Here is a 27,403-nt window from a genome sequence, read left to right as displayed (position 1 = left end):
TTCAGAAATCTATATATCTGGTTCTTAGCAGTATTGGTGAGTTTCTGGCTTGAAAGGCTCCCCTGGTACACATCCACATTATTCAGTCCTTTGTTCAAGCCTTCAGTTTGTAGAGAAGTTGCTCTAGAGGTAGGAAGGGGGATTGAAGACAAATTGGAGAGGATGCAGATGCCCTTTATATTCCCTTTGCCAAGTGGCTTCTACTTCGGGTGTCCCGAACACAAGCTTCACAGCACATGGCATGGACAAGCCTTGCAGTTCTCAGTACACAGTGTAATACAGCGTGGCCAGAGGGCAGCAGGACAGGGTTAGAAGGGAGCCTTATTCCCTGCAGAGGGAAGAAAGTTTGCTATAGATTAACTAGAGCTCCTGAAGCCAATTGGAGCACCTGCAGTCAGCCGCCTGATAAAGACCCCTGGTCCAATCAGACAGGGAAGGAGTTGGAGCAGAAAGGATTGGTACTGGAGCAGAGAACAGTTTGAAGAGAAGCAGTGGAAAGTTTGGAGAAGTGATGCAGTGGGCTAAGAAGTCCAAGACCCTAGATAAGGGGCACTTGGCTTGTAAAGAGGGAGGGCAGGAAGCCCCCACAAGCTGAAGGGCAGGAGCAGGGGGAAGGAACCGCCAGTTCAAGTGGTTCACCACTAACCTCAGGGCTCCTGGGCTGGGACCTGGAGAAGAGGGTGGGCCCAGGTCCCTCCCACTCCACTCCCCTCCTCAAGGACACTAGGGGGGTAATTAAAATACCGATTCAGAGGCAAGCAATGACACCCTGAACCTTCCCCAAAGAAGAGAAAGCGTGAGACCCAGCATAACAGTACCGGCAATTTGCCACAGTATTTATAATAAAATAATAACAATAATATAAAGTGTCTCTCAATTCCATATAGTGTCACTTAATAAACCAGTGAATTCCCAGGACCGGTTCCCCCAGTGTTTGAAGATGCCGAACACTCTGCTTGTGAGGGACTGTAATACCCACATATATGTTGGGAACACACAGACACACACTGTGCAAGTCTGTTTCCCTATGTTCACCCTTTTAGAAAATTATGATCAATTTTGTTCATAGTATGTGTCAGGGCTGAATCCCCACTCTATCACTCCGAGTACAGAAAGTGGGGGCCCGACAGGATTCTACAAATTAATTTGTGCCACTCTAGGCTTGAATTAAACCCCCAAAATTACAGCTTTTCTCTGACATTGGCTTGGTAAATGCTGCCACCACCCAAATGCAAAAAACCCCCAAACCCTTGGACCCAGGAAGGAGCACTTGAGAATTCTTCCCTCTGGGGGCACCCTCAAGCCCTTTCACCTCCCCTCCATGAAAGAGCTCAGAAAGAAAACAAAGGAAATTAGCTGTGGCTACCAGCTAATCAAACAACACACACAAACTTCTTGGGACACCAAAAATCCAATCCTGTTCTTAAAAGAGGTAAATTTTTTATTAAAATTGAAAAGGAAAACAATACATCTGGAACTTAGGCTTTTTGCTTCTGGCTTTCTTGGGGGTTCACCTTAAAGCTTACAAGCAAACTAAAGCATCTGAGACAGCACAGAGGAGATCCGAAAGCCAAAATTAAAAAAGAAAACCTGAATGTGTCTGTCCAAACATTCCCTATCCAAATCATTTCTTCTAGGTATGAAAAATGAATTTTCATACCTGCTTCAAGCCTTACACAGCATTGCTACTCCATGTCTCCTCCGGAGAACAGACAAAGGGAAAGTTACTTTCCCATTTAACAAAGTTCTAGCCTTTCCATTGGCTCTTTTCGTCAGGTGCCCAATACTTTTTTTTTAAAAAACAAAACTCTGTTGGCTTGTTAATCCTTTAAAGGTAAAGCAAGCAGAGAACTCGCAACAACAGGGATTTTACAGCCAACTGGCTGGCTGGGTGTTTATAAAAGGGAGATCCCTCCCCTCCCCTTCATTTATCACTGTATGGCTTGTGAAGTACCATTTGAAAAGACATAATCTACTCAATATCCTCCTATTAAAATGTGTAGCAACATTGTATGTAAAGTTATGAGATTTTACAGTATGATGTTACTGAAAAAGCTGCATCCCTAACCCTAAGTTTCTCAGAGACAGCAAGGCGAACAGCTGGTCAAACAGCCATTCTCCAGGAGGGGGAAGGCGTGAAGATGACATTTACATTCCATCACAGGGACACTTCAAGCTCGTATCTATGACAGCCTGGCACCATGACTCAGCTGGGAACTGAAGTGGTTTCTAGTACAAAGGACTGAATTATAAAAAAAGGTGAGGAAAATGCATGGGACTCTCTCTCTCTCTCTCCCCTTTTCCTCTGCTCATGACAACTCCTGAAGAACTGAATGTGGGCAGCAGGGGCAGGTTAGGGGGAGCCCTGGCTGAAAGGAAAACCAGCCTGTCTCAGCAGATGTTGAGAGAAACATTTGTTATAAATCCCTTTTGGTTTGTTAGTTAAACATTAGTTTGTGTTTTATCTTGCTTTTCTTCCATAAACAATTCTGACTTTTATGCCTCATTACTTGTAGTCACTTAAAATCTTTTTGTCAGTAGTTAATAATTTTGTTTCCTTTTTTTAATCAAACCAGTGTGTTTGGATTAAAGTGTTTTGGAAACTCCATTTGGAATAACAAGGCTGATGCATGTCACTTTCCACTGATGAAACAACAGATTTCATATGAGCTCCCATTCTTCAGGAGTGTGCTGGACAGTGCAAGATGCACATTTCTGGGGGAAGTCTGGGAGCAGAGAATTTTTTGGGGTTCTCCTGTGAGGTACTGTAATTTGTGAGTCACTGACTAGCAGCACTCAAAACTGTGTAGCTGGGAGTGAGTTACATGCTGGAGACTGCCTGTGAACTGCCCAGGAGTGGCTGCTCTCACAGTAGAGCAGTGGAAAAGGCACCCCAGCTTGGGGAACTGAGGGGACAGAGCTGTTCAACAGTCCAGATCGTACTGTGCTTTATGTCACAGACACTCAATTTCAAAAAGTCTCCTAAAACACACAAAGTAAATCCACGTCCCAGAAATTTGTCTCCCTGGCACTGCTTCTTGCTGACAGAGAGGTCCAGAGACAAAGAGAGAGTCCTGGAGAAGCTGGAAACATAAGCGTGGGGTTCAGTGGAGAAAGGGAACAGGAAGGGCAGGGATATTACTGAATGCAGGATCTCAGCAGTACTAGACGTCAGGATAACACATAGTGCAGCCCATTGGAAAACACAATCCCAACTATACATACAGAATGATGGGGTCTAAATTAGTTATTTCCACTGATTTATATAAGGGCAATAATATATTCTCTGTATTACTGTCTATCCCTTTTTAAATAATTCCTATTCATATTCCTAATAAATAGTGGCACCAAATCTTATGTAAAGAGGATCATATAAGGTGTCCAAAACCAGTAATTGTGGTGTCTATATGAATGTATCATTTTGTAGTTGAAGTTATGAGTATTGGCTCTACACTGTCTGTATTTCGAACTTCTGCTGTGCTTCTGGGAGACATCCCAGACAAGTTGGTGTTAGCTCTGCCTAGCATGCTTGATGGTCCATTAAGGGCCATCAGCTATTCAACTGACCCATTGAGAGAAGGCAGATATGCCTTGTAACTCAGAAAAGTATGCAGGGACTTGCCCATGTGACTCCAGACTCCATTTGGCTGTAATTTTCCACGGTAAGAACAAAGAAGTGTTCTTACACCTGGAAAAGCCCATAGAAGTCTGATGCCTCATCTCCATCTTCTTTTCAATCCTGCTTCTTACCTCTGGAGGAACTTTGCTACAAACTGAAGCTCTGAACAAAGGACTGACTGACCCATCCCAGAGGGGGAAGTACTCCAGAGACTTGATTTGAACCTGCAGTTTACTCCATCACTGCTACAAGCCTGAACTAAGAACTTTGCCATTACTACATGTAATTGATTCCATTTAACCAATTGATAGCAGTTTTCAGGTATTTAAAAGGGTGTCATCAGGAGGAGGGAGAAAACTTGTTCACCTTAGCCTCCAATGATAGAACAAGAAGAAATGGGCTTAAACTGCAGCAAGGGAGATTCAGGTTGGACATTAGGAAAAAGTTTCTAACTGTCAGGGTAGTTAAACACTGGAATAGATTGCCTAGGGAAGTTGTGGAATCTCCATCTCTGGAGATATTTAAGAGTAGGTTAGATAAATGTCTATTAGGGATGGTCTAGACAATATTTGGTCCTGCCATGAGGGCAGGGGACTGGACTCGATGACCTCTCGAGGTCCCTTCCAGTCCTAGAGTCTATGAATTCTAGCTCTCCTCTCTGTCTTTTTCCTTTTATGAATAAATCTTTAGATTTTAGATTCTAAAGGACTGGCAACAGCGTGATTTGTGGGTAAGATCTGATGTGTATATTGATCTGGGTCTGGGGCTTGATTATTTGGGATCGAGAGAACCTTTTTCTTTTATTGGGTGTTGGTTTTCATAACCATTCATCCCCAGGACGAGTGCACTGGTGGTGATACTGGAAGACTGGAGTGTCTAAGGGAATTGCTTGTGTGACTTGCGATTAACCAGTGGGGTGAAACCAACATCCTCTTTGTCTGGCTGGTTTGGTTTGCATTAGAGGTGGAAAAATCCCAGCCTTGGGCTGCAACTGCCTTGTTTTAAGCAATTTGTCCTGAATTGGCACTCTTAGTTGGGTCCCACCAGAACAGCATCGTCACAAGTATCATCTGCAAACTCTGCCACCTCACCTCACTGTTTACTCCTTTCTCCAGATCATTTATGAATAAGTTGAATAGGATTGGTCCAAGGAGTGACCCTTGGGGAACACCACTCCTCTCCATTCCGAAAGTTTACCATTTATTCCTACCCTTTGTTCCCTGTCTTTTAACCCGTTCTCAATCCATGAAAAGATCTTCCCTCTTATCCCATGATAACATAATTTATGTAAGAGCCTTTGGTGAGGTACCTTGTCAAAGGCTTTCTGGAAATCTAAGTACACTATGTCCACTGAATCCCCTTGTCCACATGTTTGTTGACACTTTCAAAGAACTCTAATAGATTAGTATGACATGATTTCCCTTTACAGAAACCATGTTGACTTTTGCTCAACAATTTTTGTTCTATGTTCCTGACAATTTTATTCTATACTATTGTTTCAACTAATTTGCCTGGTACAGATAATAGACTTACTGGTCTGTAACTGCCAGGATCACCTCTAGAGCCCTTTTTAAATATTGGTGTTACATTAGCAATCTTCCAGTCATTGGGTACAGAAGCCGGCTTAAAGGACAGGTTACAAATCATAGCTAATAATTCCCCAATTTCACATTTGAGATCCTTCAGAACTCTTGGGTAAATACCATCTGGTTCTGGTGACTTGTTTCAGTTAAGTTTATCAATTAGTTCCAAAACCTCCTCTACTGACACTTAAATCTGAGGAATTGCCACAGATTGGTCACCCACAAAAGGTTTGGGAATCTCACCAACATCCTCAGCCATGAAGACTGAAGCAAAGAATGCATTTAGTTTTTCCGCAATGACTTTATCGTCTTTAAGGGCTCCTTTTGTATTTCAATCGTCCAAGGGCCCCACTGGTGGTTTAGCAGGCTTCCTGCTTTTGATGTACTTAAAAACATTTTATTATTACCTTCTGAGTTTTCGGCTAGCCCCTTCTTCAAACTCCTCTTTGGCTTTTCTTATTACATTTTTACACTTAATTTGGCAGTGCTTATGCTCTCTCCTATATACCTCACTAGGATTTGACTTCCACTTTTAAAAAGATGCCTTTTTATCTCTCACTGCTTCTTTTACATGGTTGTTAAGCCACAGTGACTCTTTTTTTTAGTTCTTTTGCTGTGTTTCTTAATTTAGGGTATACATTTAAGTTGAGCCTCTAATATTGTGTCTTTGAAAAGTGTCCATGCAGCTTGCAGGGATTTCACTCTAGTCATTGTACCTTTTAATTTCTGTTTAACTAACCTCCTCGTTTTTTCATTGTTCCTCTTTCTGAAATTAAATGCTACAGTGTTGAGCTGTTCTTCCCACCACAGGAATGTTTAAATGTTGTTATATTATGGTCACTATTTCCAAGCGGTCATGTTACAGTTACCTCTTGGACTTGATCCTGCGCTCCACTCTGCACTAAATAGAGAGTTGCTTCTCCCCTTGCAGGTTCTTGTACCAGCTGCTCCATGAAGCAATCATTTAAAGTATCGAGAAATTCTGTCTCTGCATTTTGTCCTGACGTTACATGTACGCAGTCAGTATGGGGATAATTGAAATCCCACACTATTATGGAGTTCTTTATTTTGATAGTCTCTCTAATCTCCCTTCGCATTTCATCCTCACTATCACTGTCTTTGACAGGTGGTCGATAACAGATCCCTATTGTTATATTATAGGAGCATGGAATTACTATCGATAAGAGATTTTATGGAACATGCGGTTTCATTTACTTCATTTGAGTTTACATTTTCTTTAACATACAGTGCCACTCCCCTCTCCAACCCCCGAGGATGACCTGCTCTGTCCTTCTGATATATTTTGTACCCGGGAACGATTGTGTCCCATTGACTGTCCTCAGTCCACCAGGTTTCTCTGATGCCTATTATGTCAAAATCCTCCTTTAACATGAAGCACTCTAATTCACTCATTTTATTATTTAGATTTCTAGAATTTGCGTACAAGCACTTTAAAAACTTGTCACTCTTTATTTGTCTGCCCTTTTCTGATGTGTCTGATGCTTGTGTGTGTGAATGCTTCTCATCTGATCTGGCCCCTACTTTATCCTGTTCCAGCCTCTCTTCCTGACTAAAACTAGAAAAATCTGTATCACTAGATTCTTCTCTAAGACAAGTCTCTGTCCCATCCACGAACTCCTCTGCAGCCACTGGCTTTCCCCCATCTCTTGGTGTAAAAACTGCTCTGCAACCTTTTTAATGTTAAGTGCCAGCAGTCTGGTTCCACTTCGGTTTAGGTGGAGCCCATCCTTCCTGTATAGGCTCCCCCATCCCCAAAGTTTCCCCAGTTCCTAATAAATCTAAACTCCTCCTCTCTACACCATCATCTCATCCACGCATTGAGACTCTGAAGCTCTGCCTGCATACCTGGCCCTGTGCGTGGAACTGGAAGCATTTCTGAGAATGTCACCACAGAGGTCCCGGATTTCAGTCTCTTTCCTAGCAGACTAAATTTGGCCTCCAGGATGTCTCACCTACTATTCCTTATGTCATTGATATCTACATGTACCATGACCACTGGCTCCTCCCCAGCACTACACATAAATCTATCTAGATGCCGTGAGAAATCTGCAACCTTCGCACCAGGCAGGCCAGTCACCATACAGTTCTCCCGGTCATCACAAATCCAGCTATCCCTGTTTCTAATGATCAAATCTCCCATTACTAACAGCTGCCTTTTCTTAATGACTGGAGTTTCCTCCCTGGAGAGGTAACCTCAGTGCAAGAGGTGACCTCAAGACCATCTGGAAGGAGGGTCCCAATTATGGGAAGCTTTCCCTCTGCTCCCATTGACTGCTCTCCTTCCCTGGGCCTTTCATCCTCCTCAACAGCGCAGTGGCTGTCGGACCAGAGGTGGAAGAAATCTACAAGTGTTCCGGAAAGCCTGATCAACATACTTCTCTGCCTCCCTTAGAGTCTCCAGTTCCACCACCCTGGCTTCCAAAGCCACCATGCGGTATCTGAGGGCCAGGAGCTCCTTGCACCGAATGCACACGTAAGCCAGCCACCAACAGGGCAGGTAATCATACATGCTACATTGAGAGTTTATAAAAAAAAGAGCAAGTAAAAAATCACTTAGAAAAGTTAGATGCCTGCAAGTCACCAGGGCCTGATGAAATGCATCCTAGAATACTCAAGGAGTTAATAGAAGAGGTACCTGAGCCTCTAGCTATTATCTTTGGGAAATCATGGGAGACGGGGGAGATTCCAGAAGACTGGAAGGGGGCAAATATAGTGCCCATCTATAAAAAGGGAAATAAAAACAACCCAGGAAACTACAGACCAGTTAGTTTAACTTCTGTGCCAGGGAAGATAATGGAGCAGGTAATCAAAGAAATCATCTGCAAACACTTGGAAGGTGGTAAGGTGATAGGGAATAGCCAGCATGGATTTGTAAAGAACAAATCGTGTCAAACTAATCTGATAGCGTTCTTCGATAGGATAACGAGCCTTGTGGATAAGGGAGAAGCGGTGGATGTGATATACCTAGACTTTAGTAAGGCATTTGATACAGTCTCGCATGATGTTCTTATAGATAAACTAGGAAAGTACAATTTAGATGGGGCTACTATAAGGTGGGTGCATAACTGGCTGGATAACCGTACTCAGAGAGTAGTTGTTAATGGCTCCCAATCCTGCTGGAAAGGTATAACAAGTGGGGTTCCGCAGGGGTCTGTTTTGGGACCGGTTCTGTTCAATATCTTCATCGACTATTTAGATGTTGGCATAGAAAGTACGCTTGTTAAGTTTGCGGATGATACCAAACTGGGAGGGATTGCAACTGCTTTGGAGGACAGGGTCAAAATTCAAAATGATCTGGACAAATTGGAGAAATGGTCTGAGGTAAACAGGATGAAATTCAATAAAGATAAATGCAAAGTGCTCCACCTAGGAAGGAACAATCAGTTTCACACATACAGAATGGGAAGAGACTGTCTAGGAAGGAGTATGGCAGAAAGAGATCTAGGGGTCATAGTAGACCACAAGCTTAATATGAGTCAACAGTGTGATACTGTTGCAAAAAAAGCGAACATGATTCTGGGATGCATTAACAGGGGTGTTGTAAACAAGACACGAGAAGTCATTCTTCCGCTTTACTCTGTGCTGGTTAGGCCTCAACTGGAGTATTGTGTCCAGTTCTGAGCACCGCATTTCAAGAAAGATGTGGAGAAATTGGAGAGGGTCCAGAGAAGAGCAACAAGAATGATGAAAGGTCTTGAGAACATGATCTATGAAGGAAGGCTGAAGGAATTGGGTTTGTTTAGTTTGGAAAAGAGAAGACTGAGATGGGACATGATAGCAGTTTTCAGGTATCTAAAAGGGTGTCATCAGGAGGAGGGAGAAAACTTGTTCACCTTAGCCTCCAATGATAGAACAAGAAGCAACGGGCTTAAACTGCAGCAAGGAAGATTTAGGTTGGACATTAGGAAAAAGTTTATAACTGTCAGGGTAGTTAAAAACTGGAACAGATTGCCTAGGGAAGTTGTGGAATCTCCATCTCTGGAGATATTTAAGAGTAGGTTAGATAAATGTCTATTAGGGATGGTCTAGACAATATTTGGTCCTGCCATGAGGGCAGGGGACTGGACTCGATGACCTCTCGAGGTCCCTTCCAGTCCTAGAGTCTATGAGTCTATGAGAGCAATAAACAGGATAGCCCCCACTCTGCTGCTGGGCTTCTGCCTGCGTTCTCTCTTACAGCTACCTAGGTTAACAGGGTTTTTGTTTCAATCAAGAAGTTTGTATTATAGCTTAAATGTTTTAGAGACTGGCAAGAGTACCTCGCCCCCTTCCCACTCCCCTTCCAAACTCCCTCACGAAACTCCCTGTTAGCAGCCCTGTTTGAAAAGCTCCCTGGTCACTTGCTCCCTGCTTTACAAAGCACTGCCCTATCACATACCCCCCTGCCCCCAACCCCTGCTTGAGCCACTCAGGGTAGGGGGCTGGGAGCAACCCCCGGTACCCCAGCCCACTCTCCCAGCCCCCAGCCCTGACTCCTGCACCCCCTCCCACATACCAAGGCCTCTCACCCCATGCTCTGACTCTTGCACCCCCTGTACTCTGAGCACCAAATGGGAGATCCTGCACACACACCCCCACATTGCAACCAGCACCCCTCACACCAAATGGGAGCTGCCCCAGGTAACCACTCCACACCCCAACCTCCTACCCCAAACCCGAGCCCCCTCCTGCATCCTAAAATCTGGCCAGACCGTGCATCCCAATCTCCAGCCTGCTCCTGCACCATCACTCCCTCCCAGACCCTCCACCCCCAGCCCTTACTCCTTCACCCCTCTCAAACACACCCCAGTTCCCTACCCTCTCTGATTCCGGCAGCCACCCACAACTGCTTCCCTCCCCCACCCCCATGCCCCTCTCACACCCCCAGCCCTGACTCCTGCACCCCACCCAGAAGCCTCCTGCCCACCCTGACTCCTGCCCCCCACATCCCCACCTGCATTGCTCGCATGAAACAGGAGCTGCTCCAGGTAAATGCTCCACACCCAACCCCCTGTTCCAGCCCTGAGCCCCCTCCCACACCCTAACTCCTAGCCAGACCCTGCACTCCAACATTTTTAATTTTTAATAAAGGGCTCTTATCCACAGCGCTTTAAAATAGTTAGCTAACGGTACAAACAATATATGGAAAGATCATTAAGTGGTGCACCAAGACTCTCAGCGATTTTCAAGTGGTCTGTGGAAAAATCGGTTAGACGACAAAAACAATCCATACACCTCACTTTATTTTCACTTACTTCCCATTGCTTATAGGAGGAGGAAGAAGGAAAAAAAAGAATGAAAAATGGAGGTTGGAGGGAAATAAGAATGTTTTCTTGCCTGTGTCCCAAGGAGGGACCCCTAAAATGGAGCTGAGCACAGGGCCCCACTAACGCTAAATCCACCACTGAGCTTCCTTCTCTGGATACTCCCAGCCAGCATTCAAGGACACACGGACTGTCTGTGTGATAAGTAACCTGGATCAGCAGCCCTGACTCCAGCAGCCTGCTCATTACACCCCAAGCACATTCAGGTCTGGGTGGAGAACGCTCAGGGTTTGAGAGGTCAGGGGTAGGAAGCTTCTGCTGAGTATGCTGCACCTAACCCTCAGTTTTACAAGAGCAAACAGGAGATATTTGACGCTGTGCGATATGGCTCCTGTGCTCTGTTCCCAAAGTGTCCTGCAGCAGGGAATGGTCTCTGACAGCGTGTGTGTCACTGGCATATTGGCGTGATGCTGAAACAGGACAGAGTAGAGTTGGTATTGGGGGCTGGCATGAACCATCTCTCTTATTTTCCCCTTCCAAGAACTGAGGGGACAGGAACCCTTACCCAGTGCAGTCACATTCTCATAGTTCTCCTGCATGACATCCCTGTAGAGGGCTCTCTGAGTGGGGTCCAGCAGAGCCCCCTCTTCCCTGGTGAAATACACAGCCACCTCCTCGAAGGTCACTGGCCCCTGAAAGAGCGAGAGTCCAACACTCAGTACCTGCTGCCCCACTCACAGCCCCCCTATACATGCGGGACAGGAGCCAAACAGAAACTCTGGGTGGATTGCAGTCAGAGTCCCACCCCCACCCTGCTCAGAGCATCCAGGAAACACCAGGAGGAGGGGACGAAGAGAGAGCCCCTCCTCTCTCCCAGCAGAGCCATCACACACCTACTAGCCACAGACTGATTCAGGAGATGGAGCCCTAGCAGGGTCCAGGGACAGCTCCCTGGTAGGAAGCCCAACACCCTCCCCATTCTGAAGAGCTGGATGTGAAGGGAGGGGAATCTCCCCTAAGTCTCACTAGTGGGTGCCCCCTTCATATCTCACAGCAGCCGCTGGTTACTCAGGTCGGGCTCCAGCACTGGGAGTCTGGTCAGTTTTCCCAGCTCCATGGAGCTGGGTTATTTTCTGCTCCACAAACTAGAGCATTTCCACCGTCGAACCTCATGGGTCTGTCCCTCGAATCTAGGCCACTTATTAAATAACTCCCAGCAGGTTTAGCACACACCTGTCCTCCTCCCATTCTCCACCCTGTGCATTTCCTACAAACCAGACTGTGCAAACCTTCCCATCTCCGGTGTATTTGCTATCCCTCTCCCTCCTGGAGGAACCCACCAGCAACCCCCTGATAATACCTACCTGAACTGGCTCCTCTGCAGCCATTTCTCTCCCCTGTCCAACGAGAGGACGGGATGAACTGGAGCGAAACATGGACATTATTCCGCAGCCTGGCAGGGTGACAAGGGCAGTTGTGAAGGTTTCAGAACACACTAACTCATTTCACAGTATGATTCCCCCAGGCCCCTTCCCTGCAGACAGACACCCTAGAGTCTGCCATGCTGAGAAAGCCTTGATCTCTGTGTACAGTGTAGACCTGGCCCCTCCTGCCAGGCTAAGCCCACAGAGACATGTTTAACCTCCCTTCTCCCTCCCCCCATCCCATAACAACGTCTCTGAACACAAGGCTAGAAAAAAGCAGAACCAAAGGAGTCACTGTGGGGGATTCCCTCAAACACTGACCCCATGGCAGCCACACCCCAGCAGGGGGAATATGGAGTCAGGAACTGGATTTTCCTCTGTCTGATTCTCATCTTTTCTACAGGAAAGTGACTCTATCCAGGGTGCAGCAATACATCTTTCTGGGCAGATCAGAGATCTGGAAATCTCGCTCCAAACTCTTCTCTCCCACTGCGCCTTTCAATCTCTCTTTCCCCTTTTCCCATCCCCTCTCCCTGCCCGTCTGGTAGGAAAGTCCCATTCCTGGGTAGTTTGCTCCCCCATGGCTGGATTTGCTCCTGAAATTGCTAATGGGACGAGAACTGAGGGGGGGTCTGTTTGTGTAGAGTCATTTTAAGGCCAGACCCCAGCATTTTCCCTTCATTCCTTTCAGTTACTTGGAATGTCTGGCTCAGAATTTAGTATTAATAGGGCCCAGGGCTGCCCTACGGGGCTAGGACCAGCTGGAGAAAGTCATCCCCTGGGCCGGGCAGAGAAGAAGCTTTAATTAAGGTCACTTCCCAGCACAGAACCCCACTGGGGGAGCAGCAGCTGCCAAGCCTGGTCTCCCAGATCACAATGGAGGCTGCAGCATCTGACCCAGGAAGCTGAACCCCAATATCCTGAGCAGAGAGGGACAGAGCTTTTGAGCAGCTTCCCTCCTTTAGCTCTCTGGGGAGAGCAGCTAATGAGAGCCCCTCCTCACAGGGAGAATTGCTGATCTCATTTGCCCCACTGTCCATCCAGAGTCACTCCTTGTCTTTCCATACAGTGACTCTGGATTAGCATTTGTCTCAATGAAACCAGATTTCACAAATGAGTCCAGAATGCTGTGGAAGAGACCATCATGTGGCAGTGCTGACCCCCTTCCCACCTCCCTCACCGCCCACATCGCGAACAAGGACTGGGGGCACAAATTTTCCAAACCGGAACCAAAAGTTCCTGCAGTTTTCAAAAGAGGAGAAAAGCAAAATCTGTGATTTCACACTCACAGTATTTGATAAGTGGACAGAAAGCTATCACAGTGACATGGCACGTGACTTGGGAATACCGGGTAGTGCTTGGAGCCAGGACTTTGGCACAAGTTGATCAGAGAGGAGGATCATGGTTAGTAGAAGTTCCCACAGCCAGGGGCCCATCAGATATTCCCTGGGACGCAGCCCCCCAGAGTCCCTGGCCAGGGACCCCAGATACCCCTCAAAGCCCCACCAGCCAGGGAATCCCCACCAGACCATGACTGTCAGGTTGGGAATCCCAAAGGGTTCCCCCCACCAAAAGCCTCCATCAACCAGGGACCTCCCCAAGGGAACCCCCCACTGGGAACTCAGTCCCTCACTGCCTGCCTAGGACTCCCCTCCCAAGCAGGATCTGCCCTGCCATTTGTCTGGGACCCCTTTCTCTATCTATCAGGACCCCCTGATGCTTTTCAGTGGGACTCCTCACTCTGCTTCCCTGGCATCCCGTGACCTAGTGCCAGGGATCCTCTCCCCCAGCTCTGTGCACTGGGTATGGCAACAAAAGCAGGAACCAGCCGGAGAAGCCGAGTCAGAGTCCCTGGCACAGCACCAGTCTCCCTCTAACCCCCTGTCCCGCCTCCCCAAGAGACACCCACCCCCACTATTCTGCAGCCACCAGGCCCCCAGCGATACCCACCTCCAGGACCCATAGCCTCAGGGATGGGCACAACCCACCAACCTGACTAGGGTACCCCCTGTCCAGCCATCCAAACACCTCCCCCTACCACAATGCCCCTTCAGCTGCAATCTCCTCACACAGACACCCTCCCCGCCCCCGCAACACTGTTACCTCACAGTGTCTGAGAAGTGGATAGGAAGTTATCACCACCCCCTGCTGGCCAGTCACACAGGCAGAGGGAGCCCTGGGGGATGTCTCTTGAACAGGAGAATGGAAGGCCTGCAGGGTAAGAAATGTCCATGCCTTGTCACTAGCAAATAATGGCCACCATGGATCCACCCCAGAGGTGGCTGCATCTTACACTGTGGGAATCAACCTCTCCCAGAGACCATTTGCTATGAGGTTTGGGATACTTCTGGACCTATGCTGCACTCACAGCAACCTCCTTATCCCAGGCCAACTGGAGAAATGGGTCCAGCCAACTCTCCCGTTACCAGGTGGGAACCACTGATCCCCAAACGGGGAGGCCTCTGGTTTTGATGGGTATTAAATATGTGGCTGGTCTCTTTCATCAGCAAACATTTTAACAGAGATAAGGGGGGGAAGAAATGATTTTCAAAGGAGAGGGGAAAGACCATCAGTGGGAAATTTAACCCCCTGCAACCTCCAGGATGGAGACGGACTCAGGGAAACAGGCTCCCTCCAAAGAAGGAGAAATTGCTGCGATTGAGAAACATGGGGAACAGCCCCAACATGAAAGGATTTTTAATTGACATTTGATAATAACATAGAAATGAAAGAGAACGGCTGGAAATCAGAGGGATTTTATATCAGTTGTTGATAGGAGGTAAAATCTGAGTGTTTCACATCAGTATTTGATAAATGAATAAAGAGGAAATGAGCATCATTTGCAAACATTTTATATGCACGTTCAAGAATCGGAGAAAAGGTGTAAATCTGAGATTTTCTTTTTATGTTATAATTAGAGAGGCGGCAAAATCTCAGGGCATATTCAATTAGAAATAGACAACTAGAGAGAAGTGGGACAAATGTTTAGGTTATTTTATGTGTATCTTTGAGATTTGCAAAGAAAATGTGTCACAAACTGATTATTGTACATTTACTATACTATACTACACATTTACTGCTTCTCTCCCTCCAAGCAGAACCCACCACCAGCTCCCTGAGAATCCCTTACCTGAGCCAGCTCCATTGCAGCCATTGCTTTCCCCCTGGGAGGATGGGATGATCTGGAGCAAAACGTGGACGTTATTCTGTAGCCTGCCAGGGAGAGAAGGGCAATGTGAGAGCATTCACACAGGGTTTCTGTCCTTTCCACATGTCAATTCCCCCCCAGGATTTTCCCCTGCTAATGGACAATCCAGGTTCTGCCACACTATGAACCACACAGTGACCTTATCCCAGTACAGATCTAGCCCCCTCCTACCAGGGTGTAACCCTCTGACACGTGGGGAAACCCTCCCAGCAGCAGAGTCTCTCTGTCACACTTATCAAGTTTGCGGGTGATACCAAGCTGGGAGGGGTTGCAAGGACTTTGGAAAATAGAACTGAAATTCAAAATCATCTGGACAAACTGGAGAAATGGTCTGAAGTAAATAGGATGAAATTCAATAAAGACAAATCCAAAGTACTCCCCTTAGGAAGGAACCATCAGTTGCACACATACAAGACAGGAAATGACTGCCCAGGAAGGAGCACTGCGGAGACGGATCTGGGAGTTACAGTGGATCACAAGCTAAATATGAGTCAACAACGTTACACTATTGCAAAGAAAGGAAGTATAATTCTGGGACGTATTAGCAGTAGTATTGTAAGCAAGACACGAGAAGTAATTCTTCCACTCTACTCCAGACTGGTTAGGCCTCAACTGGACTAGTGTGTCCAGTTCTGGGGGCTACATTTCAGGAAAGATGTGGAAAAATTGGAGAAAGTCCAGAGAAGAGAACAAAAATGATTAAAGGTCTAGAGAACACAGCCTACGAGGGAAGACTGAAAAAACTGCATTTGTTTAGTCTGGAGAAGAGAAGACTGAGAGGGGACATGATCAGCTTTCAAGTACATAAAAGGTCATTTCAAGGACGAGGGAGAAAAATTGTTCTTATCCTCTGCAGACAGGACAAAAAGCAATGGGCTTAAATTGCAGCAAGGGAGGTTTAGGTTGGACATTAGGAAAAACTCCCTAATTGTCAGGGCAGTTGAGCACTGGAATAAATTGCTTAGGGAGGTTGTGGAATCTCCATCATTGGGGATTCAGAAAGAAAAAGGTTGAGAACCCCTGGAGTAAGGGACCATCTGTCATGAAGGTGAGCTCAGCTGCGTGGCGAGATATATGGGATCACCCAAGAGGACTGTCTGTGATTCCATGTTAATGCTGTTACAGAGCCTGAAGCGTTTACGCTGAATATTTGGTTGCTGAAATCTCCATACGGACCTCACACCCAATTTGGGGTTTGTGCCCTGCTTCTTACCAGTCTGCCTGAGGCTGGTGCTCGTGCTCTCGAGTCACTGGAGACAGCGTTACAGAGAAACGGGCTGTGACTTCTCCATGGTCACTAAACAAGACAGTGACAGAGCCAGGAACAGACACTTAACTCCAGAGCCCTGTCACCCGCAGCTTGGAAAGGTCCCCAGAGCACACTGTACGAGGCTGCAGGAAGAGGTGTGCAGGGACTGCAGCTGAGCTGCCCTGCCAAGACAGCCTGTGCATCCATGGACAAACCACCTCGCTGGGGGGGTGTCCCCTGGGTCAGGAGAAGTCAGTGTCCAGGCCTGTGGGGCTGTGCTCCTGGATCATACCTCCAGAACTCACTGCTGCCCCTCCCTTACCAGCTGCACTGGTCAGCCAGATCCTGCCCTCTGTGAGGTCACTCCCCCCCGCTCCCACCACCTCAAACCGGGACATGGTGCACCAGTACCAATCACAGTGCACTAGTGTAAATTCTGTCTGTACTAAGGGTTTGCACAAGTGCCTAAAACATCAGTGTGGCAGAGACCTTCAGAAACAGCAGTACAGTGGCACTAGAACCTATTTCTAGCACGATCACAGACAGCCTGGGTGACCTTGGACATGTCAATGTTTCTCCTCCCAACTTTACTCTTTTTACCCAGTTGCCCACTCACTAGGGTCTCCTCTCTCTCCAGAGCTGCTCACCACTAAAATCTGTGTGGGTGTCACCAGAGCTAAGGTAGTTCAGCTCTGGAATAGTCTTACAAGGGGGGCTGTGGAGTCTCTTTCCCTGGAAGTTTTTAAGAACAAGTAGGACAAACCTCTGTCAGATATAATCTACATATACTTGGTTCTGCCTCAGCAGAGACTGCTGGACTTCATGACATCTTGAGGTCCTGTCCAGCACTACATTTCTAGGATGCTATGCAATATATACATATAAAAACACAACATACAGAATAAAACCCACCACAACATAATGTCAGGCAATTCAGGGGGAAAAAAAAACACAGCCTACACTCCACAGCATAAAATGACAATACAAAGGAAAAGAAAGCAACACGATGCAAATGACAACATCCTAGGACAAAAAAACACAATGGAAAATAACTCAACTCAAACCAAAATAGCACAGGCACCAAACAAGCTGGGGCAAAACAATGCACCATAAAACTGCTACACAACATGGTGCGATCACAGTTCCAAATGGCACCATGCAAAAGAGCTCAGCGTAGAACTGGACACAGCACAAAAGAGAATTATTTCAATGCAGGCCTGGAAGGGATCTTGAAAGGGCGTCTACTCCAGCCTCCCGTGCTGAGGCAGAACCAAGTATCCTTAGACATTCCCAGACTGGTGTATCTCTAACCTGGTCTTAAAAACCTCCAGTGAAGGAAATTCCACAGCCTCCCTTGTAAGCCAACGCAAGGCAAACACAGACCAAAACAATGCTGTACACACACATGCTGGGTTTTTGGTTAAGGGGAGTGGTAAGAATTGAAACAATTTGGATTCAGTTCCCAGTTTTGCCCCAAATTCTCCATGCAAACTTGTTAGACACCAGCGGCTGGCCTGTGCCAGCTAACTGGGGCTCACATGGCTCAGGCTGTGGGGCTGTTTAATTGTGGTGTCCATGTTCCGGCTGGGACTGCAGCCCAAGGTCTGGCACCCTCCCACCTCGCAGGGTCCTACAGCCTGGCTCCAGCCTGAGCCCAGACATCTACAATGCAATTAAACAGCCCCTTTGCCTGAGCCCTGTGGGCCTGAGTCACCTGGCATGGGCCAGCTGGGGGTTTTAACAGCAGGGTAGAGATACCCTTGCTGTCTTTTCCGCACCAGTCACAATGGGAACCCTGATCTTGGTGTCTGTACAAGAGTCCTGCACAACAGGGGGCCTGACCTCAGTTGGGGACTCTGCAACTCCCAGCATCACAGGATCCCTGATTTTGTTTAGGGTCCCTGCAGCATCTGGCAAAATGTGGAGGCAGGATCTGTCAGGGTCTGTGCAGTGCCCAGTACAGTGGTGGGGCATGATCTGGGTCAGGGTCAGTACAAAGTGCCAGGCCCAACGGGGACACAGATCTCAGTCGAGGTCTCTGAAGTGCCCAGCACAATGGAGGCAGAAATCTGAGCCAGTTGTGCGCTGCCCAGCACAAGGGGGAGGGTGCCGTGATCTCAGTCCAGGTCTCAGTTTTACCTGGCACAATGGGGGGCCTGATGTCTGTGGGGTCTCTGCAGTGCCCAGCACAACAGAGGCGCAGATCTCACTTGGGGCCTCCACAGCACCTGTCACAACAGTAGGGTCTGACCTCTGTTGGGGTCTCTGCAGCACCTGGCAGAACAGGGCCCAGATCTCACTTGGGGTCTCTGCAGCTCCAGGAACAATGTCCCTGATTTTGTTTGCTGTCTCTGCAGCGCGTGGCACAATGGGAGCCTGATTTCACATGGTGTTGATGCAGGGCCTGGCACAACAGGGGCCCGGAGCTCAGTCAGAGTCACTGTAGCACCCAGCACAACAAGGTCCCTGTTCTCTGTAGGGCTCTGTGCAGTTCCTGGCACCACCAGGGCACCAAACTTGGTCAAGGTTTGTGCGGGGCCCGGCACTGAGGGACCTGATCTCAGGCCAGGGCTGAGCCATGCTGAGTACGATAAGAGCCCTGATCTCAGTCACACACCTGGAGAGAAAAGTGGGAAGATTTTCAAGAATTCAATATCAGTATTTCAGAACTGAGGAGAAAATGGGGAACAAACTAAATATTTGCCAATATAAGAGAAAAACACCAACATGTGGGGAGATTTTATGTCACCATTCAACAGTTCAAGAGAAAAGAGGGGAAATTGGAGGGGTTTATACAGGGTTATTTAATCAACAACAGAATAGGATGGATTCAGAGCCCCGGGTGGTGCGGCTTTCACAGGGGAAAGGAGCGGGGCTGGAGTCAGAAGGTCACTAGCTGTGGGGAGGGGCTGGCAGTGGGGTCTGGGAATGTGACTAGCAGGCGAGGGGAGGGCTGCTGGGTTGGGCAGGTGATGGGGAGGGGAAAGTAGCTGGACTGGGAAACCTGGGGCTGGGCCGTCTCCATGGGGGACACTTGCTCCTCTCTCACCCTGTTGCCAGCAGAGAGTGGCCCCCCCAGCCCAGCCCAGCGGTGTCCCTGTCTCAGGGCTCCCCCAGCCTCTGCCCAGTTCAGAAATCACTCGGGGGAACCATTTCCCACCCGCACAAGGACAAATCCCTGCAGGTGAAAATGGGGGAAACACCCCAAACCTGAGATCTGAACTGGCCATTGGCGAAGGGCAGAGAAAATGGGGCACAATGGGGGGAGGGGAACAGGGAACTTCTCAGGGGTTTGGGGGAGGGGGGGGTCACCCTGGGTGCTGCTCGTTGCTCTCTAGGGAGAAAGGGGGCAGGACGGGAGAGGAGGGGGGTCCCCACGGGGGGGGCAGCGGTAAATCCGAGGGGATCTCAGCCCCCCCCTTTCTCTCCCCGCTCCTCGGGTGTCACCTGCTCCCCCTCCCCCCCCGGCCATGTCCGGGCTGCACAGACATTTCCCCCCTGCCCCTTTCCCAGCCCCCTAGCCCGGTCTCACCCCCCAGCCCAGCCCCGCTCGGCCCGGCCCCCCCCGGGACCTGGAGCTGCAGAGCTGGAGACACAAAACCCTTCTCCGGCCCCGCGCGAGCCAGGCAGAGCCGGAGCGGCCCGCGCCCGTTTGCACCTCGGCTTGTCTCGCCCACCCAACGTCCCTTCCTGTGCAGGGAGAGTCAGGAACTACATCTCCCAGCCTGCCCCGGGGGCGCTTCCGCTTTCTCCAGCCCAGGGAAGGGAGGTCTTCCTCTGCTAGTGCCTCTTAGAACCCCCCCCCGCCTTTCCCGGGGAGCGGCAGAGCTGGGGGGGGCTTGTGACCCCCGTGCAATAACCAACCCCACCACACCGACCCCCAACCCTGACCCCCCCCTCGGCAGGAGCGTGTCCTCCCCACGCGTGTCCCCGCCCCCCCGGGCCCTGCCCCCCCCCCCCCGCGCTGCGCTCCCGACCCGGCCATGGCCCCGCTGCCGGCACAAAGGGGCGGGGGCAGGAGAGGGGCAGGGGCTGGTGGAGCAGCAGAGGGTGTCAGCTGGATCCCAGCCGCGGCAGCCCGGGGGAGCGGGGGGGGGGGGGGGGTGCAGGGCACAGGAAGGGGCTGGAGCAGCTGCGGGGGAGAGGGGTTGGGGGCACAGGAAGGGGCGGAGTAGCTGGGAGCGGGGTGGGGGTGGTTGCGGGGCACAGGAAGGGGCTGGAGCAGCTGCGAGCGGGGGGTGGGATTGCAGGGCACAGGGAGGGGCTGGAGCAGTTGTGGGGCGTTGGGGGCACAGGAAGGGGCTGGAGCAGCTGGGAGTGGGTGGGGTTGCGGGACACAGGAAGGCATTAACCCCTCCGTGCCCGGCTGGGGGGGGGAGGGGGTTCTCTGACTGCAGTGGCGCCAGATCAGGTAGGGATTATTGGGGGGTTGCTGGTGGGTTCCAGCTGGAGGGGGAGGGGCAGTAAATACTGAAGAGGTGGCAACTTGTGGGGAGTTAGGGCTGGAGGGGGCAGGGATACCTTGGGTGAGGAAAGGAAGGGGGACAGAGTGTGACAAACCTGCTGAGACTTGTTTAACGTGGGCCTAGATTCTAGGAACAAACACTTGGGTGTTGGGGGAGAAAATTCCCTAATTTGTGAAACAGGAATAGAGAAACCAACCCCCTGGGCAGGGCTGGGAAAACTGACCAGACTTCCAGTGCTGAGCCCTCAGCCTGCTACCCAGGGGCTGGTGTGACATGGAAAGGGGGCACCCACCAGGGAGGTGCAGGGAAGATGTCCCGGCCCCTCACATCCAGCTGCTGGCAGTGGGGAGGGTGTTGGGTTCCTACCTTGGGGTTGTATCAGCCCCTGGCTAGTAGGTGTGTGATGGATCTGCAGGCAGAGACAAGGGGTCTCTCTTTCTTCTCTCACCATGGTGCCCCTGCCTGCTCTCAGCAGTGTGGGGATAGGACTCTGCCGACTGTTTCTCTCTCAGAGCTTCCATTTGATTGGCTGCTTTCCCCCATGAATAGTGGGGCTGTGAGTGGGGCAGCAGGTACTGAGTGTTGGACTCTTGCTCTTTCAGGGGCCGGTGACCTTCGAGGAGGTGGCTGTGTATTTCACCAGGGAAGAGGGGGCTCTGGTGGACCCCACTCGCAGAGCCCTTTACAGAGACGTCATGCAGGAGAACTATGAGAACGTGACCTTGCCAGATAAGGATTCCCATCCCCTCAGTTCTTAGAAAGGGAAATGAAAAGTTAAGGTTCACGCCACTCCCACAATGCCACCTCTGCTCTGTCCGGTTTCAGCTTCGCCCCGACATGCCAGTGACACACACACTAGCCCTCTGCCCTCCCCTGTTACAGAGCGCTCTGGGAACAGAGCAGTCCAGCAGACAGTCTCACAACTTCTCTTTGCTAAGATAATCGGGTTCATCTCCATCATAGCAAACAGAAGCTTCCTCCCCCTGGGCTGCTCTCCAGTACTGAACCTCCTGCACACAGACCAGCTGAGACTTGCACAGTGTTACCACCCCTTTGCCCTCACCTGGGTTTTCCCTGTGAGTCACTGCCTTCACTTACCCCTCACTAAGCCCCACAGATCACTCCAACATACGCCACCAGGGTGCTGACAATCCCCATGACAAGAACACACCCTTGGGCATCTTTGCTGACAAAGCCTACAACACTCAGCACGGAAATGAGGCAGAATTGGCCCCCCAAGTTTCACATGCACCTCTCTGCGTAGCACAGGCACAGCTCTGCCCAGCTGCTCCAACCCATCCCTCCATCAGCCAGTCACAGCTACAGCTGGCCCAGTACACACAGCTGGAGGCATGTGGGTAGATGCTGGGATTCCCATCTGTGAACACAGCACCGACAGTGACACGTTCTCTTAGTCTTTCCTCGGATCGATTATAGGTTCACAGCTTTGAAGGCCAGATGTGACTATTAGCTCATGTACTCTGAGGTCCTTTATACCACAGACCATAGAATTCATCCCGTTACTGCTGCATTGAGCTGAATACCTGAGTCCCTGTGGCAGTTTGTTAACCTTTGCGTGGCCCACACAGAACCATCCTCAGTGCTTCTTGCCAGTTGCAGGGTTAAGGGTTGGGGGCAAAGTTAAGGTTGCATTGAACGGGGGGGTGTTTACATTAACTTCTCATTTCCTGGTTCGCAGAGGTTTGTTTAGTCACCATCTATACCAGAAGTAGCCAAAGTATCCTCCTGCCTCCATTGTTTTCTTTCCCTTGAGCAGGGTTTCCAGTTTCCAAACTCTCTGTGATCTCCCAGCTGGAAGGAGGAGAAGAGCCGTGGGTGCTGGATCTCCAGGGTTGAGAGGAAAACGAGATCCTGAGAAGTCCCTGGACAGGTGAGGAAACATTAAACCAACCCAGAAACTGTAAGTGCCTGAGAGAACCAGCTGGGATTCCCCACACAGACTCTGTGAGCTCAGGACAGTCCCCAGCAGATCTCACTCCTGGCTTCCTACAGATGGTGATTGACACCTAGGCTGGAGCTGCCTCCCTTCCGACTGAGCGTTTGGATGGGATGTGGGCAGGGCTGGCCTTAGGGAAATGGCACCCGGGACAAACTTGCATTTTGGTGTCCCTGGCTCCCATGGGCATGGCACCCCCCCATTCCCTCTGTCCCCCATGGGCTCACCGGGCTCCCCACTCTCCCTTCCCTCCAGCCCCTGCATTGTGCCCCCTTCGCTCCAAATACCTGCTCCCCCTTCACTCCTAACTTCTGCCCCCTCCAGCCCCTCCCAACACCTGCCCCCTCCTGTACCCCGAAGCCCTGCACTGTGCCCTTTCACCCCAACCCCTTCCCCTCCCTCCTGTGCCCCTAATCCCAGGACTGTACCCACTTCAGTCATGCCCCCTGCACCTCCCTCCTGCACCCTGAACCCCTGCGTGGTGCATACCCCTTTCACCCCAAACCCTGCCCTCTGCACCTCAACACCTGCCCCTTCCTGAGCCCTCTACCCCTGCACTGTGCCCACTTTGCCCCTAACCCTTGCATCCTCCTGCACCCAAGTGGGGAACCTGACCTAGATGCACAAAGCAGCTGGCATTGCTGCTCACTCCCCCACTGGACTGCTGCTCCCCTGCCCCACGCAGCCCTTGGAGGCTGGGAGAGGGGAGCAAGGAGCGACATCAGGGCTTCCTGCACTCAGGTCACTTTCCCTGCAGGCTGTGTAAGGGGAGGGCAGGAGAGCAGCTGCTCCTGTTGTCTCAGCATAGCCCAGGTGGGGAAGTGACCTGGATGCAGGGAGCCCAGGTGGGTGGGTGGGGGGACTGTATGTGTGTGTGTGTGTGTGTGTGTGTGTGTGTGTGTAGGAGAGGATATGAGGAGTGTGTGTATGTTGATGGGCGTGTGTGAAGGACTGTGTGTGTTTAGAGGCCCCTCTGCTCTGGAGCAGTCACCTGGCTCTGACAGCTGGTCGTCCAACTGCCCCCTGCAGCTCAGGTCTCTCCCACTCCGCCACGCAGCTGCTTATCTGCCTCCCTGTGCCTCTTTCATCAGCCCAGCGAGCCTCTCGGCAGCAGGTCGGATGGGAATCCAAACCCTGCGGCCAGCATCCCCTTGGGTGGGGCACCCGTATGGCCCACCCTAAAGGCCGGTCCTGGGTGTGGAGCAGAATTGATCCCCTCCACTCTTCCCTATGGGGATGAGTTTGGAGGAATTCAGTCCCTGATTTTTATTTTCTGTCTCTCCAACACTTACTTGGGTTTGGTCTCTGCCTTTCCATCCCCAATTCTGAGATTTCTCCTCACTTCTAGCAGGTGATGGGGTGGTGAGGGAGAGCGAGGAGCAGAATCCTCACCAGGAAGATGCTGAGCTTGCCGAAGTGCATGGGGAATTACTGCAAAGATCCAAAGGGAGCGTGATCAGCCCCCGTGATCAGGGAAAAGCTGATGAAAGTTACCATAGACAAGAGAGAGAGCAGGGAAACCACTCAGAGGAGAGAGTGGATGAACCCATTAATTGTCAGGGAACTCCCAGGGACCTCAAGGAAACTACGTCCCAGGAGAAAATCCTCACGGAGAAACGAGAGAATACATGTAGTGAGTGTGGGAAAAACTTCAATTACCATTCAGGCCTTATTCGACATGAGATAATCCACACAAAAGAGAGACCCTACGAATGCTGTGAGTGTGGGAAAAGCTTCAATCGTACCTCTGCCCTTAGTAGGCATCAGGAAATACACAGAGGAGAGAGACCCTATCAATGCTGTGAGTGTGGGAAAAGTTTCACTCAGAGATATACCCTTAACTCTCATCAGAGAATCCACACGGGAGAGCGACCCTACAAATGCTGCAAATGCGGGCTAAGCTTCACTCAGAGATCAGCCCTTATCTCTCATCAGACAATGCACACGGGAGAGCGACCCTACGAATGCTGCGAGTGTGGGAAAAGCTTCTCTCGGAGCTCAAACCTTACTATACATCAGCGGATCCACACAGGAGAGAGACCCTATGAATGCCGTGAGTGCGGGAAACGTTTCACTCACTCCTCCTCCCTTACCTCTCATCAGACAACGCATGCAGGAGAGCGACCCTATGAATGTTGTGAGTGTGGGAAAAGCTTCTCTCGGAGCTCAAACCTTACTATGCATCAGAGGATCCACACAGGAGAGACACCCTATGAATGCAGTGAGTGCGGGAAACGTTTCACTCACCTCTCCTCCCTTATCTCTCACCAGAGAGTCCACAAGGGAGAGAGACCCTATGAATGCAGTGAGTGCGGGAAAAGCTTCTCTCGGAGCTCAACCCTTATTACACATTACAGAATCCACACCGGGCAGAGACCCTATGAATGCTGCGAGTGTGGGAAAAGCTTCGCTCATAGTTCAGGCCTTTCTAAACATCAGAGAATCCGTAAAGGAGATAAACTTCATAAAAACCTTCTCTAGAGCTGTCAGAAGATTTTTTTCTTTAATTCTTTTGACAGTTCCCAGGTAGTGAGTGTTAAGGCTGTTTGCAGCTTTTGCACATTGAGGTCCCTCAGCTCCCACACACAAGTTGCGCACTTTTGAAGCTCGTCCATCTTTGAGGTGGATCCTGTGGTCCTTTCTATCAACTCCATTGTCCTGCGAGTCATGGGAGTGGGTGTCCTTTCTACCAGGAATGTCATCACCCCAGGTGGGGGAAATGGGGAGTATCTTCAACCAGCTACATTGAGATAAAATCTACCTGGGTCTCATCACTGTGGTTGCCATGAAGTTAGCTAGCTTGAGTTCACTTTCCTGATGTAAAAAGACAGCTATTCTTGCAGTAAAGACATGGGCCATGCATAGTGGGTGGGGTTATCTAGCACATTTCCTCCTGATCTGACCTAACCACCGTCACATTTCCTTGTCTGAACAAACCTGGAGATTCACATTTATACTCCTCCTCTCAGTGCAAAGTTATTGTTCGAGTTGCCACATTCCTCTCTGAGGACAGATCGTCTCATTCCCAGTTGTTCTCACATTACCCTGCATTGTGCAGAACAGCAGTTATTCTGTTGACTTTTTTCTCATTTAAAATATATTTAAATATGATGAAGAGCTGGAGCAGTGTCAGGGAAATAAGGGTCATTTCAGGCTCTGTGACACTGGAAGGAGATGGGGCGACTCAGAGATTCCGTCCTTCCCCATCACCCTAGAACTGTTACCTTGTGTCTGAGCCATGCAGAGTTCACCCGTTCATATTCCTTCACTTCCCAACGTGTCCGGTGAGGTCATGTTCTTGGCTGTCCATGCTTGGGAATGGTGCTTGGACATCTTTGATCCTAAATCAGAGTCTCTCTGGCAGAAGCTGGAAGTGTCACAGACCTGGAAGGGGATTTCAAATGGATCCCAAGCACTGTTCAAATCCCCTTTTCCCTCTATTGGCAAAGCCAGTTCTGGGAAGGTCGGCTGTTTTTTCCACCCGTTATGAAGGTGCTAAAACTTCTGTGAATAACACTAATGAGACAGCGCTGGGTGAAGCAGGTTTCAGTGGATCAGGGGAGAATTTCTCTTCCTGATTCTGAGACATCAGATGTAACCTAGTCTGGAATTTCACTTTAAATGAAAATGAAAGTGTCTTCTACTTGTCTGTGATATGGGTTTTCTATCTTTCATGAAGGCTCCTTGGTCATTTAACTGCATGTTTGTGTTGTTTGACAGATTGTAGCTCAGATTTATTGGGAAATTTCAGATAAATGACCATCATTTTTTACTTTAGGTTTGTTTTTTCCCCTATCCCTGCATGATGACATGGAGAAAATTCAAATGCAGTTCAGTCAACAGGAGAGAATACTCCAAGCTGCTGGACATATTATCAGAGAAACAGTATGTTTTTAAATCTCCACTCTGAAAAGGTGAACAGCAGCAGACCCCAAATGGTGCAACTGACGGAAGTAAGTGCACATGGTCACAGGGTAGTTCAATTGTTTAGGACGATATTGTCTCAGATGATCCAGGGATAGAATTCCACAGCAAGTGACTTGGAACTAGGCAAAATGCCCAGGTTTTTGTTTCCCAAGGTATTTGTGACCCAGTCCCTACAGGAGGTTACTCCTGAAGAGATCTCCTGTCTAATCCCAAAACTTGGGAAATGCTGTCTGTGATGAGGTGTATCAACCCTGAACTGGCACTGCTAGGGTTAACTTTACCATGTGGGCTGAAGACACCACACCCCCTCACCCTCTCTGGGCATGCTCCGACTGGAGACGGAGTATAAAAGGGCGCAGCTTAGCCTGGGTGGACTGAGGAGAAGAACAAACCTATGTTGTTGGCTTCTGCCAGGAAGCTGCTGGACCGCCACGCTGCAGTGTCCAGCCACCCTGAGGCCCCTGCACACACTCAGTTGACTGCCAAGGATGCGACACTGGCTGCCAGGACATTACCGACGCTGGAAGTAAGGGTGGGAAGTGACTCAGGGAATGGGACTGTTGCAGTGAGAGATCAACCCTGGACATGGGAGTATTGGTTCCTCAAGGCCCTGCGTCATGGCATGTCCCCCCTCCAGCTCCTACACATAGGGGCAGCCAGGGGGCTCCACACACTGCCCCCATCCCAATCACCGCCTCCACAGTTC

At 49.7% G+C, this 27,403-nt stretch overlaps 1 protein-coding gene and 1 pseudogene across 1 annotated transcript; one reads left to right on the top strand and one right to left on the bottom strand.

Moving 5' to 3' along the window:
• LOC127042487 (zinc finger protein 420-like) overlaps positions 1–18,973 on the bottom strand; it is a 75,393-nt pseudogene extending 56,420 nt beyond the window's left edge.
• Positions 18,974–21,508: 2,535 nt separating this feature from the next.
• Positions 21,509–26,424, top strand: LOC127042489 (zinc finger and SCAN domain-containing protein 2-like). Its single transcript, XM_050935899.1, has 3 exons — positions 21,509–21,529; positions 22,674–22,734; positions 24,119–26,424. Exons 1-3 carry the CDS (start codon positions 21,509–21,511, stop codon positions 25,249–25,251), a joined length of 1,215 nt encoding a protein of 404 aa, XP_050791856.1. The 3' UTR covers positions 25,252–26,424.
• The last annotated feature ends 979 nt before the right edge of the window (positions 26,425–27,403 follow it).

This window comes from Gopherus flavomarginatus, unplaced genomic scaffold (genome assembly GCF_025201925.1).
Source record: "Gopherus flavomarginatus isolate rGopFla2 unplaced genomic scaffold, rGopFla2.mat.asm mat_scaffold_459_arrow_ctg1, whole genome shotgun sequence".
Lineage (NCBI taxonomy): Eukaryota > Metazoa > Chordata > Testudines > Testudinidae > Gopherus > Gopherus flavomarginatus.
Note: the sequence above shows the minus strand (reverse complement) of the source record. Positions and strands in the feature narration are given on the sequence as shown.